This window comes from Meriones unguiculatus, chromosome 9 (genome assembly GCF_030254825.1).
Source record: "Meriones unguiculatus strain TT.TT164.6M chromosome 9, Bangor_MerUng_6.1, whole genome shotgun sequence".
Taxonomy (NCBI): Eukaryota; Metazoa; Chordata; class Mammalia; order Rodentia; family Muridae; genus Meriones; species Meriones unguiculatus.
Window position 1 is genome coordinate 90,197,283 of NC_083357.1, and position 18,698 is coordinate 90,215,980.

General features: G+C 39.4%; 1 protein-coding gene across 15 annotated transcripts in view; it reads right to left on the minus strand.

The window, feature by feature from the left end:
• The window catches only part of Pcdh9 (protocadherin 9), a 939,984-nt gene extending 922,188 nt beyond the window's left edge, over positions 1–17,796 (minus strand). For 9 of the 15 annotated variants that reach the window (XM_060391515.1, XM_060391511.1, XM_060391507.1 and 6 more), the window contains exons 1-2: positions 17,248–17,794; positions 12,838–16,008 (exon numbers count right to left, since the gene is read on the minus strand). In XM_060391515.1, coding sequence (XP_060247498.1) covers positions 12,838–15,873 — 3,036 coding nt within the window. In that variant the 5' untranslated portion in view covers positions 15,874–16,008; positions 17,248–17,794. Of the gene's footprint in view, positions 1–12,837; positions 16,009–17,247 lie in introns of all 15 variants that reach the window. The other 6 variants (XM_060391504.1, XM_060391503.1, XM_060391516.1 and 3 more) reach the window with 2 other exon arrangements.
• Positions 17,797–18,698: the final 902 nt, after the last annotated feature.

Here is an 18,698-nt window from a genome sequence, read left to right on the forward strand (position 1 = left end):
GGCTCCGCAGGTAAGAGCACTTTTTGATCTTCCCAAAGACCTGCGGGTTCAACTCCCAGCAACCACATAGCAGCTCACAACTGTCTGCAACTCAGTTCCAGGGTGTCTGACACTCTCTCACACGCAGGCGAGTAGGAAGAATGCCAATGTACATTAAACGATCAAGTAAATAAATAAATTTTAAAATGTGAAGCAGATGCAACAGGCAGATACAAAAAGTGAAATAAAAGGACAGTAACTGCATTTCAATTACTTTGGGTCTCTCTGCGTTTTCAAAAACTGGAGCCTGCCGCTCTATGCAGGGTCTGTGGGGGTGGAATGACAAGTCAAGTCTGCGGCACCAGCTGTGCTGGTGTAGAGCCTGTATTGGACAAGCGTCTGTCGTCCACCAGAGCTGTTTCTGCTTCAGAAACTTCCTTCTCGAGTAGCGGCGTCCTCCGCTAACCACCGCTAACCTTACAGTTTGTGGTTCGGGTAGAATGTCTCGATTTTCTCCAGTGCATGAGACTCCAGTGGTAAATAAATGCCACATGTCCGAGAAAGGAGAAACTCGGATGATTCTGATAGCCATACAATTGTAAAACAAATATAACACATTCTGTTCTTATTTAGTGTTTTTGTGTTTAAAATTTAAAAAAAATCACAAAAAAAGGAACACGCATGGAGATAACCTAGAACCCCTGCACAGATGTAGCCCATGGCAGCTCAGTGTCCAAGTGGGTTACATAGTAATGGGAAGAAGGACTGCCGCTGACATGAATTCATGGACTGGCTTTTTGATCACCTCCCTCTGAGGTGGGAGCAGCCTTACCAGGCCATAGAGGAAGACAATTCAGCCAGTCCTGATGAGACCTGATAGGCTAAAGTCAGATGGAAGGGGAGGAAGGCCTCCCCTATCAGTGGACTAAGGAAGGGGCATTAAGGAGATGAGGGACAAAGGGAGGGATTGGGAGGGGATTAGAGAGGAACCTACAGCTGAGATACAAAATGAATATATTGCAGTATATAAAACAATTGAAAAAATATATATTTATTTATTTTTTTGTAATCAAAGTCAAAATAAATCAATTGAAATCGGGCCATATTAACTTCTTATTTGGTTGATAAAACTAATTAGTTACAAACCTCCACTGTACTTTGCTTCAAGTTTAAATAACCAATCTCATCTTAATGCTTTTAGTATTCTAGAAGAAGGAAATTACTTTAGGCCTAGGATATTAAGAAATGCTATCTTTAGGTAAAATCCTATTGTGTTATATTTCTACATTTTTGTCTTTATTAATGTTTTTGTCATCCACACACTCATAGACTGCAAATTTGTATACTCAAACATTGGTAGCTTGCTCTATTATTTTAGAATAAGAAAGAAGTAGTAAAAACTGTTGGATATAGTACTTCTGCCATCTATTTGGCAAATTCTAGAAATATGATCTATATATTCTCAGGCATTTCAGCTAGTTTGATTACAAAGTAGATGCTGTTACTTCAGCAGTGATGCTTTCTAGTCTATGAAATAATTGGAAGCAAGAACCAGCAGGTTTCAAATGATTCCAGCTATGTTAAATACTGACTGTACAACAGATTTGGTTTTATATGTTGTTTTGTAATAGGAGTGATGTGAGAGGTGAAAATCCCCAGATGGGTGCTGCTCCTATGGGTAATAGACAAAGAACTACATTAATAACAAATGCTAAGAGGAACAGGATAATTTTAAATGCAGCACACAACAGAAATAGGTAAAGAATTTAAAAGGTGAAGTAATTTCAAGACAAGATAATAAGAACTGAGATCAAAGCAAAGCATTTTATGTATTGTATTCTGATGATGTTATAGATCAACTTCTTACAACTTCTAACAGTGAAAATGAAGTTAAAGTAAAATTAAATTAATGGAAAGTCATGCCTATAAAGAATGAAAAGAACAGATTAAAACAAAATAATTATAAGCAAAATTAAGAGAGCATGCATCTATCTATTAAGTGAATTGGGTACCTCTGTCAAGGTGGAGCTGATGTGCTTAGACAAAAGATATAGAATAAAGTTTTGGCATTTCTGAAGATTATATTCCATACCTATTTTTTTCACACTTGACTTCACAATAACCTTATATATTCTGTTGCACAGACAAAGAAATCAATGGTCTATGTCCACTGTCTAGGTGATGCAATGCATTATTAACTATCACAATATTTTCATGTAGTAGTTCCTCCAGTCATTTCTGCTGCTACAAATATCAAATTATTTCCTTGGTCTCCAATTTCATAGCTGGGAAATGAATTAAATAGGTCAAATCATCTCAAAGGAACATTTGAAGCTTGAGCATGTGAGAATCCTCTGAGTTCTATTAGGCACTAAATTTATCTTTCTAAAATTAATATAGTAACCAGACACTGCATTAATCACTATTCAATTATTATTTTGCTTCTTTTTATAGACCATTTGCTAAATTCTAGTGCATTTTCTACTTTACCAAAGAGTATGTTAAGAAAACGTGCATGACATCCTTACCTTTTTTTGTTTTCAAAGTTAAGTATCTCTCTCAACCATGTAATAAGACAAATGCATTTGCCATTATGTTTTATAAAAATCACTCAATATTTTTTCTGGTTAGTACTGACTACCAACCTGTTAGAATCTACACTCACCAAGGAAAATATTTCTAAATTAGGGACATTGACTTATTCTAAATTTGGGTGAAATTATCCCAAAGATTGGAATCCCAGATTGAATAAAGAGATCATATGCTGAACACAAGTATTCATTTATCTCTGCCTCCTGAGTGAAAATGTAATTTGACCAGATGCTTTATGCTACAGTAGTCATGCCTTTCCCATTATGATGGACAGGTGACCTCAAACTATGAACCAATAAAAATTTTTGCTTTCTGCCTTAATTGGATCCAGTTCATATTTTGTTACATCAATGAGAAGAGGAGAGGAAAGAAACTACTACAGATGTGGGGACTGAAAAAGAAGCTTGCTGATCCTGATTTATGTTTTTCACCCTCCCCATCTTGTATGAGAGCTATGGTACAGCAGACACATGTAGTGGCATATAAGAAATAAGGCAGCAAAGTGGGAAACTCAAACTCAGAGGCTGGTAGAATGTAAACAGTGAATAAGAATGTTTATACCTTTTAAAATGATTTTTATAGATAAAAATAAGTGAATGGCATAACACAAACATGAACTACAAATTTAATTACAAACTGGAGAGATCTCATAGAGAATCATTTACTCAGTGTCTACCTCAGGCCACACCTCTCACCACTACTGAAAGTTCATGCAGAAAAATAGAAATGTAAGTGAGACATATTCTCACCTTGAGGGACTCCTTATAGGTCTCCTTAACTATTACACTGCAAGTCATAACGCCTCAGGGTGTGGAATCTCCATACTGACATATGAGACAAAAACCAGGTCTGTGTTTTGTACTGTACTGACTATTTACCTGGGGTGAGCCTCCGTCAGCTGAGGAGGACACACATTTCTGCCAGTAACAGACGGTCCTGCAGGTATCTTAAACCCTGGGGATCGCTGCTCCTAGTACTACCCAGAAGTCAATAATGCTTATCTAAAGGATAATTTAATTGTCTAAAATAGAGATTTTCGGTATCAAAATGCTTCTGTCAATTATTGATATATTTAAAAACCTTCAATGAAACTAACATACTTTGTTATCATTGTTTTTGCAAAAGATGTTACTCTCAACACTAACAGTGAGATGAATGAATTTGTATCATGTAAGACACCCTAAAGGTTGTCACTGATTTTATAGCATTTCAGGGTAATTTTCATTCTTATTTTAATTTTGAGGCAAAAGTATAGGTGATTTCGCATGAACTCTATTATCTTTTATTCAGGAAATTTGAATTTGTAGCTAAGAAACAGTCTTAACCCTTGCAACATCAAAACAAAATATTATGTGTTATCACTGAGAAAGGCATGAATGAAGAAATGTGAATTTCAACAGTAGAGAATGAAAAGTAACTCAAAATAAAGGGTTTGCCTGGTATTTCTTACAGGAAAGGGAATATTACGAAGTTTGTGTAACATTTAATGTGTATTGTCAAGATATTTACGTTTAACCCATACACACACGTATGCATGTATGTGTGAACTTATCATGTTTATGGTAAAGAGATACACAGAAGCAATATATGCCATTTAAAATCTACTGAGAAACTGAGAAGATAACTAACACATCTGAGTATCTTTGACCTAGTGAATAACAAGACCCATAGCAGAGAAAAGTTGCTGGCACAGGTTCATTCAAGCTGACACAGAGGAAAGGCCATTGTGACTCAGGACTTCCAATGTGGAAATCAGCCCAATGACATGAATATATGACCCGGGAGGGTATCAACTCACATCTCAGAGCTCACTCCATTTTGTCTCCATTTGTCACTTGCACCATCTACAAAGTTTCCTGCAGAATCCTGTGTAGCTGAGTGTTTGAAAGTACTCAGCATGCAGCTGTTATCACACAGAGGCACAGATTGGTTGTATCCCCAGAATCCAAAAAAGCACCAGTATCTTTTTTTCTCAGAAAAGATCTACTAAAGAACTACTGTCAGCAGAAGACATTTTCTTTCTTTGAAAGATACAGCTCTTTCATAATGCCTTCTGTCTCCATTTCCTCCTTATTGATGTTCTTTTAAATGAGGAAATGGCGGGGGCAGTAAAAACTTCATTCTCTGAATTGTGATTGTCTTTATTTTCCTAAGCCAATCATATATGACTAACAGAACCAAGCACTTTTCCTGGCTCGAACTGTGGAACACACATGATGAAATGCTTCTTTTATGGAAACAAAAATAAATAAAGAAAATAAAAACATATTTGTAATCATTTTAAAACATACATGCCCATTTCTACCAATTTAAATATAACCTAGCTAGTCCCCAAAATGAAGCATTAAAGCAGTGCCAGATATTTGCAACACTATTATGAAGGTAAATGTAATGAAATCCATACATACCTGCACTAAAATGACATCCTACAAAAATTCACTGTCTGCAAATGAAGCAGACAGAAATTCTACAAATACTTTGAGAAATAATCCAAGATACCTAGGGCTTCCATCTGTGCTATGTTCGGAAGAGATTCTATTTACAAAACTGAGAGTGCTTTCTCAGGAGAGGTGACACCCCAAATAATGGACATCAGAGATACCTCCAAGAAAGTACCAACACTCCTGGATCATCCGTTATTCAGAATCAGAAAAATCAGAGAGCAAACCTGTCCATGCTAAGGCTTGTGTCTGAGATGTTCATTCTTTTGAATATATCCAATGTGTGTGCTTTCAAAAAAAAAAAAAAAGGCAAACCTAATTCCCTAGGCTATAAATCACTCTAATGTGGAATGAAACATGTTAGCTGGTTGTATTACAAAGCCTTTACTTCATATTTAATAGGCACCTGCAATTCCAGAATTATACAAAGCTCTCTACTTTGCAAATCTTTAAAACCCCACTTAATTTTCAGCACTGATTTCCTGAAATCTAAGAGCTTATGAAGGGTTCACTGTGTTCATACAGATCTATGCAAAGTGTGCCAGAGCTTCCTTGTCTGTGATGGCATTCATCTGGAGGTGAAGCCCAAATGTCTATCACTGGCACGCTTATTTCCGACTAAAATAAATATTCTCAGGATGAAAGCTTAAGATTAGGAAAAGAAAAAAAAATGAGGCCAAGTAAGTAGCAGGAGGAGAGATACGTGCAAACAGTAGCTCAGTAACAATTCTTCATAGCATTTCAGTGGGAGCTTAAAGATCCAAAGCCACCCATTACTTCCTCAACATTCTAAAAGGGATTAGAGAGTTCCTTAATCAACTGCTGAGAGATTGAAAAGGGCTTGGAACTGGATATTAGCAAAGCTGTGCATTCCTAAAATGTAAAGATAACTTGATAGCAAAAACTATGGCTGAATGTTAAATGAAAGATATTATACAAGCAAGAAAAAATTTGACAAAATTACTGTTCTTTCCTATAGCCTGTGTAATGAAATTGTATGCATGTGGTGAAATTGTATGTAATAATGTCTAATCAAGAACAGGTAAGTTTCACATCTCTTTCCTCCCCTTTGCTGGAATAACTTCTATAAAATTAATAAGAAGAAACAATCACGCGTGTTTTAACATCCTGCCTAGTATACATCTTCACTGCTCTAATTAGTTGTATCAGGTCCATCATTTTCAATGCAATATGTACACATTAAGTAACTAATGGTGAAGATGATCAGATAATATTTTCATAGGTCTTACTGGATATACATGTACAAACAGATCTCTAATGAATGCCTCAGAGTTCTAGTTTCTTTAGAATTATATACTGTAGCTGAGAAAATGGCCACTACTTTTACTACAGGACACACACTGCTTACAGGACAAAATAAATCTGAAAAATTAGAAATCAGGCTTTTTATCCATCCATTTTCAGTATTAATGCTGCTTTACTATTAAAAAAAAAGAATGTTGTTTAATTCTTACAGAAATTTCTAATTTTAATCAATCTTGGCTTAAGGAGAAAAGGAAACTTAAACCTAAAGAAATATGTCAATCATGGTAATATATCTTTCAAGTTATACGTTTTTTATGATTGACAGCCCAATAGGTTTATATCAAACAGAGGCAAAAAGGCATGTATTACTTTCTAAATGAAATGTTTGACAGATTTAGCAGTTATCTGAACTAGGAACTGATGAAATATTAAACACGGGAGGCTATGTGTCTCCTCATATACATGAGAGATCACATTTCTCCATATCTACAGTTTACTTCTATAGAGTTGTATACATGTCAGGACTGCTCTCTGTTAAAGGTGCTCAAGTTATTACTGTTGCTATTAAACATTCTGACTTCTGTGCCTCTATGAACCTGTAGAGTTATCTTTCATTCCTGATTTGCAGTTCCACTTTCTCACTAACAAACCTGAGTGAAATTTAAGGACTACAATATGCACGAATTCAGAAAGAACATTATTTGGAGAATGAATGTTAAGAAATAAAAAAAAAAGGCCACAGTCTATAATTCTGGATTTCCACATAAGCTGCCATGTAAGATGCTGTCTAAAAGACTGAAATTATTAAGGAGGCAAGTGAAAATGCCAGGCCACATGATGACAGGCTTCTGGCTGAAGAATGTAAAGGAGATACAGTAGAAGGTCCACTAGACTTGGTTTTTTTTTTTCTCTCTTTTGTTCATAAATACACAAACCCTAACTCTTTACAGCTAGCAAAGCCAAACCAGAGCCATCAAATAAGTAAATGCAGACCTATACTGTGCAAACAGCCTCGGACAGATGGGACAACACAACATTCAGCTCTTGACACTTGGTGGAACACCAGAGTCCGCTAGGCAAGGAGCTTAAAAAAGTAAACAACGAGGAGAATAAAACCATAGAAACTGCATGTATATGGAAATATGATCTTACGCCTCACTCTTTTATACCGTAAAATAATGTATCTGATAAATAATGAATTAAATTTTCAGTTGCAATATTTGAGCTGTAATTTACTGATTTGATGTAAATTACAATGGATCGTGAAAAAAATCTCATTCTTCTCTTGAGTTCTTTCATTCAACCTCAGTTTTCTATTTCCTGACTTTTAATTTCTAGACTAACAAGAAAATTATAACTTGTAAGTAAATAACAAAGGCGCTCGTGTAGAAAGATAAAATGGTATATTTTCATAAGGAAAACATTTCCAATTATTATTATTATTACTGTTATCTTCAACACCAGAGTTTGAACATTGAACACCCTAGGCCAGTGCTCGCCCTCTGAACTAGCTGTGACCATATTGTGAAGCACAGGTATTGCCTCTTCCAAGTTGTCTTGCCAGTCTGAGGATAGAGTTCAATGGGAGATCACTGCACTACAGGGTTCAACGACTGAATTTCAGCATACACATGCAGTCATGGCTGTGCAGTAGGCGCATAGTGAAAAGTTATCCCTTCCTCAAAAAGCAAGTACTTTAACTTGATTTTAACTGAGACTTCAAGGTTTTACTTGATTTGAACTGAGAAATAAGAAAACACAGTTTTGGTAGTTATAAGACCTTTAACTCTGGACATTTTCTACATAATTTGTATATTATGTATCATTTTATACATAATATTTACAAATATTATGTATGTAAGCACACCCTGTAAAAAGTCTGTTTAATACAATGGCATTTGTTGGTATCTATTTTTCCTAAGGTTGTCAGGAATGAAAAATACAAAGGACACTGAATTTCCCAGAACTATCCAGCGGGAAAACAAAAGAAAACATTAAATGTCCCAGTTTATAAATGCAAGAAAAAAGGTCCCTAGTATGAATGACCAAGTCATTTTTGCCTAAGAAGTCTGAATACCCTCCAGTTTCTGAAGTCTATCCTTGACTTCTTAAATATAAAAACTGACATCTCCACCAAAGAACTCTATCACGAGAGAAGGTAGAGCATTAAAAATCACAGTTTTCAAAATGACTTGATTTTGATGTGGAGGCAATTTTTTATTATGTGCCTACTGGACGGTCATGACTGCCTGTGTATTCTAAAATTCAGTAGTTGAAAACATGTTTAAGTTTTCTGCAGGCCTCACATTAGATTCCATTTGCTCTCTTCATTCTCTGTTGCATTTTTGTCTTTCTGACAGTTCTAAATATCAGCTCTGTGACTGCCTTATGCATTCCACATGTCACAATAATATTGCAGTACTGATTGTGGTGGATTACTCAAAAATGAAAAGTAATCACAAATGTAATATAGTATCTCTAAATGATTGGGAACTGAAGCAGTTCCCTTTGCAACTGTAAAAGCACACATACTCGCCTGAATACAGTTTGTCTACACATGTTCAATGTATAAACTCTTCAATCTATACACAAATATGCATCTGAGCAAATACTTTGAGGCATAAAAAGTTAATGTCAGGACGTTTAAGCTCTGAAATGAGCATTTCATTTAGAAAATTAAACATGGTTGTTTACTCAGAACCGAAATCTGGTGGAGCTTTTATAGACTGATTACTTCAAGAACTTGTCAAATGTAAACAGATCACTGCTCTTTATGTTAACATTTTCACTTATTCCTATCCTCCTGCTGGAGAACACAAAGCACATGGGACCAAGAAAATTAATTCCCCAAATGCTGTCAACCAAGTTGGGAAACAGCAATAAACAGCCTACTGTAAAGCCTCCAGCTACAATAAAACAGCTGTAAATGGATGGGCAGAGGTGAGATGTGCAAAAACAGGTCTGTGGGATATAATATGAAAGGAAAAGGAGAGCATTTATGGTTCGGATACACTAAGGCTAAAACTCAAAGAACGGAGCTGAGGTGAGCAGAATGCACTGCCACATAGAACTTGTTGGCTGGGAACATTTCCATGTCTGAGCCAGCAGCAGCACGTCAGAACTGGTTTAGAAGAATCCTGAACATTGTTTTAAGAGGGACTCCATTGATTCAGAGACATACTACAATTTGAAAAATTATATTTTAAATTCTATTATGTTAATTATAGCTTTCTCTTTCTTTCTTTCTCTCCTTTTTTGTTTGTTTTTAGGCAAAAATAGGAGCAACTTTATTGCAAAATGACCAATTGCAATTGTAGCTTTTCAGTCTACAACAGTGAACTTTACTTTAATCCTAACGTTATCCTTTGCTTAAAACTGGAAGTTCTCAATCTGGGAACCCAGAGGACACCTTTAAAGTTCTTTTAAAAAGTTGTGGCAGAATAAATGATAGAATTATTATACTGAAATTTAAGAAGTCACTAAGATACAGTAAAGAGAAGGATTAAAGTTACAGATATCTCGTGTACTATTTGTAAACACACAGGTAAACTGCCAAAGAGAAAGTGTCAGACAGATTAAGAGTCATTGTGCCACAGACCAGCTCAGGATGTGGAAACCAGATGTTGCGCTTTCGTGTTTACAATACTGAGTAGTGGTACCTAAATTTGGCAATCTCTTATTCGAGATTCTTGCATTTCCCATGCTTCAACCCGCACCACAAAGTCAGAAGTAGCACGGTGAAAGGCAAGCATGCGCACTTTTCTGAAACGTTGTGTACATGTTGTGTACTAGTCTAGAAATTCACGTGGTAGAATTTGTAATAATAAGATTTATATTTTTCACTGTTGTAAACTAGAGGAGTTGAGATTGCATAAAAGATACCAGTTGAAACAGAGGAGTAAAACAAAAAGAAATTACACCTATTTTGTCCTGATTTGACAAAATCATCCTAAAGAGTTAACATAGAGTTTAGTAAACAAAATTTTAAGAAGCTGTGTATAAGTTTTGTCTTTCATTCACAGAAAATAGCATTTCCCCCGAACATTATATCTATGTCTTGTTTACTTCAATTACATCTTTGCTTATTTCCAAAATTTATCTTCTCAAGCATGATTACTATGGTTTTAGATTTTTATTATAAAGGCTTCTAAAAGATATAAATATTACCATTTCAATAGCTCTGTATCATGGGAATGAATTACAGCTACTTTTCAACATCAGAATGAGTACAAGGAAGCTAAAAAATGCCTCATGGTCCAAAATTGTGTCTGGAGCACACTGTAGTTTCAGTTAGTGAGTTACTCAGCACTCTGTCAGCAAGATGATGTCATATAAACAAATGTCTTTATGACAAACCAAGCTTCATCAGAATATCTTTTCAAAGTTTTTTTCTGAAACATATCTGACTGGCATTTATGTCCTTGTATTATATTTATGTTCAATGACTGTGAAAAGTCAGAAGAATTTGGCCTGTACCTTAATATCAATGCCTGTAACACTGAAGTGAGAGCAATGGTAATTCTGGGAAGTAGACAGGAAACTCCTTGGGAAACCAATTTCACATTAAAAAGTTTCAGTTTAAATCTGTTCTTTACAAGGAAAGATATAATGCACATCACAGCATATACATACATATATATCTATATCTATACTTATATATACACATATATATGTAGTATTGATCTTGATAAAGTATAAAAACAAAACTTTTATTCACTTTTTCATTGGAATAGAAACTTCTTAAGGCCAGTTAGATTCTTCAGTTATTTTTCTTTCAATATCAGCTATTCTACAACTTTTAAAAATCTTTGATTTGCTTGGACAGTTCCCAAATTTTAAACACCACTCTGTTCTCGTTTGCTGATAAGGTTAGCATGGAACTGAGCTGTCCTTTTGACTTCTACTTATATCTAATAACCTAACATCTTCCTCTGGGACTTCAAAACTGATTTTGTTCTTTTAGGTCTTTTTTTTTCCTGTGCATTTCAGCTTTAATCTACAAGGCTGTACGTTTTTAATATTTTAAATAGAGATTCTTACTTTCACAGTCACAGGCATTACACTTTCTATTCTTGGAGTACCTGTGCGATTCACTGACAAAATTCTTTTTATAATGCCTTATTGTTGTGAAGCCTCAGTGTCCTTACAGAGCAGCTACAGGATGTAAAAGGGGAAGCAGTCTCCCTAAGATATACTACTCTACCACAACTTCAGAAAAAAAAAACAAATACCAAAAAACCTTGATTTTCCAAAGAGTCACCAATGACTGTCAAGATAATTCTTTAAATGAATTTTGCTTTACTTGATTTTTTGAGGCCTGTGTTTCTAAAGATTAGCAATGGAGTGGATGGGCCACCAGCAGAGATGGACTCTTAATAACAGAGCTTGGCTTCCAAAAATCCTAGAAAGTTGAAGTGCTGAGAGCAACTCATTACAGAGCAAACAAATGAACTTAAATTCTAGTTGCTCCAGAGGAACTATCATTAAATAAAAGGTATCTTTGGCTGTACTACCAGCTTGATCCTTCCCTCCCCCCTTCTTCTAGCTGCTGCAGGATTGGCACCTGGCCAGCACAGGGACATGATACCCTAGTGCCATCTACAGGCTATTATCGACATTCAAATTTTGTGGCAACAGACAAGCACCAAAGAAACAAATTAGACAGCGCTGCATTTAAATCTTTATTAACAAGGAATTATTAGACCTAAGAAAAACTAATTCTGGATTTGGTTGAAATGTGAGATTCTCAGCCTCTTAATCCCTCTTCATATGGCATATTTCACAGTTTAAAATGAGTTATGACAGATCACTTATGCATTACTAAGATGAGAAAGTATTTACAATGAATTTCTCCTTTCTGTATAAATTAGTAATATTATAGAGAAAACATTCCTTTTTTTTCTTTTCTTTTCATATTTGGCCATTATGAACACTGAAAGTCTTTCTAAGAAAGATCCAATTTACTATATTACAATAAAATAACTTGAAACCAAGGAGTAGACTTTCTATATGGCTTAGATGCAATCAACCAACAATCATGTGCTTCACAGCTGATGTACAATTAATATCCTACTATTTTTTCAGAGTATAAAAAAACATTAACCCCTTTATCAACCACAGTTCCAACATAGTTGGGGTCGGACCTTCAAATGTCATTTATACTTGATATTTGAAGGTGACTTTTCAGATCAAAAGGTAATGTGGAAATCTTGAAGTAGGTAATTTGGAAACCCCAGGAGCAGAATTGGGCAAATCAGGATGGGTTTTCTTCTTGAGAAAACATTATCTTGGGACATTTTGGAATAATTTCCTCTTTTCATCTTTGCCATTTGAAGGAAACTGGGAGGTTAAATGATTCTCAGAACTCAGAAATTTCAAAGCTGTTCTAAAAATTCTTGACTGAGCCCCAGAGGAATAAAAAAAGGGGTCAAGTTTTTTTTTTCTCCTCCTTATAACTAAGCTAAAGTTAGACCAAAACAATAGACGCGCTGGCACGCTAATACTGGTTGACTGGGCACTTGTATGCAGTACTTATAGACCAGTAAAAGTGCTCGTTTACCTGTCTGGTGTGTAAGGGGCCCTTTGTCTTGAAGCCTCCTTGGGAGCTGCACTCTGAGGCACTGAAGTGATCTGAACTAGTGGAGGAGCGTTTGGAAAGGGTGTCACAGCCCCCAACAAAGGTGTTGTCCAAAGGGAGTTCCTGAATGACATGGTGCTTTTTCACGGAAACTGGAGTGTCTGGTTTGAGATGAAAAGCAGGCTGTGGAGAGGCAGATTTGTAGTGCTTGGCCAGGTCGGGGCTGTTAGGCTTGAAGGTTGTTGGAGGGGCCGGGCCCCAGTCAAATCTTCCTATACTTTGTTCCTCCAGCTCAGCAGGCAGGCTTATGGTCCCATTGATAGGTTCATGAACTGCGTCATCAGGCTTAGACTCTTCAATAGTGACAAAGTTCAGAAGAGAACTCTTGGGTGACTTTCTTTTCTTCCGTTTCTTTTTCTTGTTTTGTTTATTCTCCTGATTTGGGGACATCCACTCAGCACCTTGCTTGCTCCTCTGAGCTGCTTTGAACCTCGATGCATGGCGACAGCGTACCAGGACGGTGACAAAAATTACAACTATGACCACCATGGCACCAGCGACGATAGCAATCATGATGGTGAGATAGTCCTCATTTTGATAGGGTTGGCTACTATCTCCTATGTTCCTGTCCAGTGGGGTCTCCATAGTCCTACGGATCAAGTCGTATATATACGAGGCATTTCCAGCAGTATCATTCACATAAAGAAATACCAGCACTAGAGTGTGCAACGCCTTAGGGTACCCCAGGTCACTTATGTTAACCACGAGGCGGTGCAGGCCCACATCAGTAGGAGCTGGCTTTTCTTCCAGAGTGATGTTGCCCGTTACCGGATCAATCCGAAATAACCCTTTGCTGTTGCCGCTCACTATCGTGTACTTCAGCTCTGCATTCATTCCAGTGTCAATATCCACCGCAAAAACTTCAGCAACCACAGAACCGGGAATGGCTGAGAGGGGCACCAACTTAAATGAGGTGTTGGATGGTGGAGAAATGACAACCGGACTATTGTCGTTGACATCCATGACATTGATAGTTACTTTTGCAGTAGAGGACCGAGGTGGCTGTCCTCCATCTGTGGCTTTGACGTCAAAAGTATAGGAACTCTGCTGCTCCCTATCAAAGGAGACGTTTGACTTTATGACTCCCGAATAGGGATCCAACACAAAATTTTCATTGTCATTTAGAATGGAAAGAGTCACAGCTTTATTCTCTCCAGCGTCTTCATCTGTCACTGTGATTACCCCCACAGTACTATACTTTGGCAGATTCTCAGACACAAAAAACTGAAAATGATTATGAGTAAACTTGGGGCTATTGTCATTCTCATCCAGAACAGTAACTATCACTGCTGCTTGGCTTTGGAGGGGAGGTGTCCCATTGTCCCTGGCAGTTACTGTAAAAATGAATCGCTCTTGTTCCTCCCTGTTAAAGACTCTGGAGGCTGTCAAAACTCCTGTCTTTCTGTCCAGATCAAAGAAGGAGGCATTCGGTCCAAGCTGATAAACAATGTCTGCATTTTTCCCACTGTCTTCATCTGTAGCACTAATAGTTGTTAAGTATAACCCACGTCGGTTGTTTTCAGAAACTGACAGCTCAATTACAGGCTGGTTGAAAATTGGTGGGTTGTCATTTTCATCTTCAAGCTTAACCCTTACCAGAGCAGTCTGATTCAAGCTGGGCTTTCCAGAATCAGAGGCAACAATTTTAAAGCTGAATTCTTTGGTGCCCTCATAGTCCAGCAGAGAAGAGGTCTCTAGCAGATACTGGTTGTCATAGACTGCCTTCAGATGAAATGGGACCTCTCTTTCAATGAAACAGATCACTTTGCCATTCACATCTGTGTCCTTATCTGAAACTGTAATTAGGGCAATCTTTGTATTGACTGGATCTTTCTCAGACAGATACACTGTGCCATTGATGGGACTTATAATGTACCTGAGGTCTATGTTCGGAGGGTTATCATTTACATCTGTGACATTGATGGTAACTGTGGCTCTGGCAGGAGTGGAGCTGCCGTCACTAGCCAGCACTGTCACTTTGTGAATGGCTGTCTCTTCCCTGTCTAAGGACCTTTGAACTGTAATCAGCCCAGTAGTGTTATTTAAAGCAAAGAGTCTTTTGGTTGCAGGGGCAACCTGGGCACCAAATATGTACCGGATTTCAGCATTGCTGCCTATATCTGCATCAGTAGCATGGAGCTGAATTACAGAGGTCCCCACAGGAGCATTCTCTGGAATATGCACCTCTACTTGACCCTCTTTAAACACCGGTCTGTTGTCATTCACATCACTTACTGTGACCTGTAGTATGGCTGTGCTGGATTTCTGTGGCGTGCCTCCATCCTCCACTTTGATTTTCATCACATAGGTATCTTTTTGTTCTCTATCCAAGTTCTGCTGAACAATCAATTGCGGCCACTTTTCTCCCTCTGGAGTTTCCACAATATCCAGTCCAAAAACACTCTGCCCATTTAGCAATTCATAATGTTGTACCCCATTGAAGCCTGTGTCAGGGTCTGTGGCTGATGGGATTGGAAAGCGGCTGTTGATCAAAGTGTTTTCTGGAATGGAAATATTGATGACAGGAGACGGAAACATGGGGGCATTATCATTGGTATCCTTGACGATGATCTTGATTTTGATCAGCCTAAAAAAGTCATTGGGGAGGATCACCACCTCAAGTTCAAAGAAACACTCATTCTCCTCGGCGTAGGAAGCCCCGCCACAGAGTTTCTCTCTGTCTATTCTGTTGGAGGTTGTGAAAATCTCCCCAGTGGTGCTGGATACTTTCACCAGAGGGGCATCCCCAGCTTTAGAAACCAGCCTGTAGACAAGGCTGGCACTGGTCCCCGTGGCAGCATTGATGTGAGAAATGTTCAGATCCTTTGGTATATTTCCTATGGGCACATTTTCAGGCAATTCCTCTCTAATAGTGTAAATAAGTTCTTGAGCTATTGCAGAATCCAGCCTTAAACAGGCGATCAGAGCAGCCAACAGGTAAAAATCCCTCAGGTCCATGATAATGTATTTATTTTCTTTTCTTGGATTTTAGAGTTTAAAGGTTTCCACTGAGGAATGATGCAGGAATTGTAAGAGGAAGTGTGCATGGACTGGAGGAGGCATTACATCTCATCTCGTATTTGGAGACAGCCACTGTCAACACAATTGTACAGACAGTATTATTCTTCAGTAAATGAAAACACAGTCACAAAACATCAAACCATATTCATACTGCATATTAGTAAACATGGCAGTTTGCTCTGCCACAGTTTGCAAGTTAACTCTGTGGCCAAATCTCTGAATATCCCCTGCTTGTTGCATTTGCCCAGAGAAAATGAAATTCATCTACTTTTGAATTAAGAACAGCAGCTATTTTAAACTGGACCCCCCCCCATCCCTACTGCACTGTTTTTGTCATAACAATGTTTAATTCAAAGCAGGCATTGGTGCTCTGTTCATCCCCTCCCCCTGCCTTACCCACCTCCTGGTCTCTAGCCTACCTCCCCTAGTTGTTTGAGGTGGAAGTGAAAAACCTCAACAATTTAGCTATGATTGCTGCCAACTGCTTTGTCACATGTTAGATATGATGTGTTTTCTTCCCTGCCACACTGAGTCATCTCTTCCTCTCAAAAGACTGCTTTTCCTTCCTCCCAGTTCTTCAAGTGTCTTCTAATCCAGCCTTACTGGGAAATGAGCATCAGGACATGCTGCAGCAGCGGCAGCGGCAGTAGTCACTGGCCACTACGAATTCTTGTTGCCTCAGAGCACAAAATCAAGACTTCACATTTCTTACTGAGAGCCTCCTCTCCTTTCACCATATTTCCACACTGCACCCATCGAGATAAATAAACACATTAAAACTTTTAAAAAAACGTATCATAATAGACAATTGCTCGTCACAGAGCTGGACCAGTGTGCTGGGATGGAAGTGAAACACAGCCAACATTCCTATGTAACACCACGATATTTTTTTTTTCTACTGAGCATAAAAGAGGAAAGAAGAAAAACATGCAGATTCTTAATCCGGCTTCTCATTATAATATTAGTAACATTTGCTACACATAAATACCGCAACCCGGTAACACACGTAAAAGAACTTCCGCTCAGATGCCCCTCTAACTGCAGTTTAAAGGGGTCCAAGGCTCCAGGCAGCTACCCACTGGAGTAGGACTGGTCAGTTCCCAGCTCTAATCTCATCTGCATTAAGCTGCACGGCCGCCCAGCGGATGCCCGCGATTAGTTCCAGCAGAGTGGTGCAGGTGGGGTTGCAGATACAGCCCAGTAGGTGAGCTCTGCCCCAGTCGGCTACCCAATTACAGACACCTCTCGCCTACACCGAGGACATAACTAAACACGGCATTTCCAATTGTGCATAGGAAACTTTACACTTACGTTAGTTGCCTCAACCTTTCCCCTTTCCCGGTAGGCTGCAGTTAAGAAGGATCTGTTCCAACACATAGAAAGCCATGCATCTGGTAGCACCAGTTTGGGGAGAATTCAGAAGCAGCAAAACGTTTCCTCCTTGTAAAACGTGTGGCTTCGGGCTGGCAAATTAGCAACTCCCGAGAACAAATTCACAGATTTGTCGTTAGTCATTCTCGTCACATTTCCTCGCTTTTTACCCACTGGGTCTGGGCTCTTCTGGTATTTAACACACGCCACATCCAATTGCACTTCGTCCGCTCGGGAGTATACCCCACAGTATCCAGCCTACCATATGCATCCGATGGCAATACTGCTGAAGTCTCTAACTTCTGGTAGGAGACGTCAGAGTTGGGTGATGCTGATTTTCTGTATGTTTTCCCGGGGTGTCAACTGCCCGGCAAATTCTTAATCCGTGAGCTCTTTCGCGCTTCAGAGACTGAGGCTCTCCTTCCTACCTCGCGTACTCCCTTCTCCTCTGCACCCTCGCCTTCTCCCTCTCCTCTCTCTCCTCTCTCTGAACTGAATTTCTTGATATAACTCTCAATAAGCCCAGAGGGAGGGCGTGACGGCCGAGGCCCCGCCCCGGGGTCCTGATTGGCCAGCATCTTGCAGTGCGGGAGGCTGCAGAGGGCTGCGGGAGGGGGCGCGGAACAAGGCTCTGACTGTCTCCTGCCTCCCCTCCCCAGCGCCCCTCGGCAGCCGCAAAAACCCGGAGAAACGATCCCGGCCCCGAGAGAACTGGCTTCCAGGACGCGCACTGAGCATGCCCGGCAGGGTCCAGCACCCGAGGAGGCTCTGGAGCTAGCAGACTCCTACGGACCTTGAAGCTGCGGAGCCAGGGCGGTGCGGTTGCACTGGAGCGTAACCCGGGAGCGTAGATTCTAGCCACCGGGTGATGAGGGTCATTGAGGCCGCTCTTTTCTCGATGCATCTCTGTCTGCAAAGTGGAAGGGCCCAAAATGCAGAGATGGCTGATGCTCGCAACCACCCCTCAGTGAGGAGTTCTGGCCAGCAAATCCTGGAGCGCATTAAACCATTAAACCGACTCTGTGCCCGGTGCTGCAAATTGAGGCATTTTGCTGGCAGGGACATCGGAGGAAGGGCGAAGAGGGCAGTGAGCTAAAGATAGGGCAGTAGATATTTGAGTCTCGGTGGTGAATGGAAAGAAAATTAATCCGGGCTTTTTACTGCGAGCAGGGTCACTGAAACTGCCTGGGGAAAATGAACGTTGCCTCTGTGGTCCCTGGGCACAACCATGGCCAGCGCGGCGGTGCACGAAGTCTCCTATCCCGGAGCTAACCGAGCTGCGTCGGCCGTTCGTGGCCGCCTCTGCCCTTCTGCGTTTGCCTCTCAGGGAACCCGGAGAACCTAGCTCGTGAGAGCGCAGGCTGCAGCCGAGCTCGCTGCCAGCTCACCTA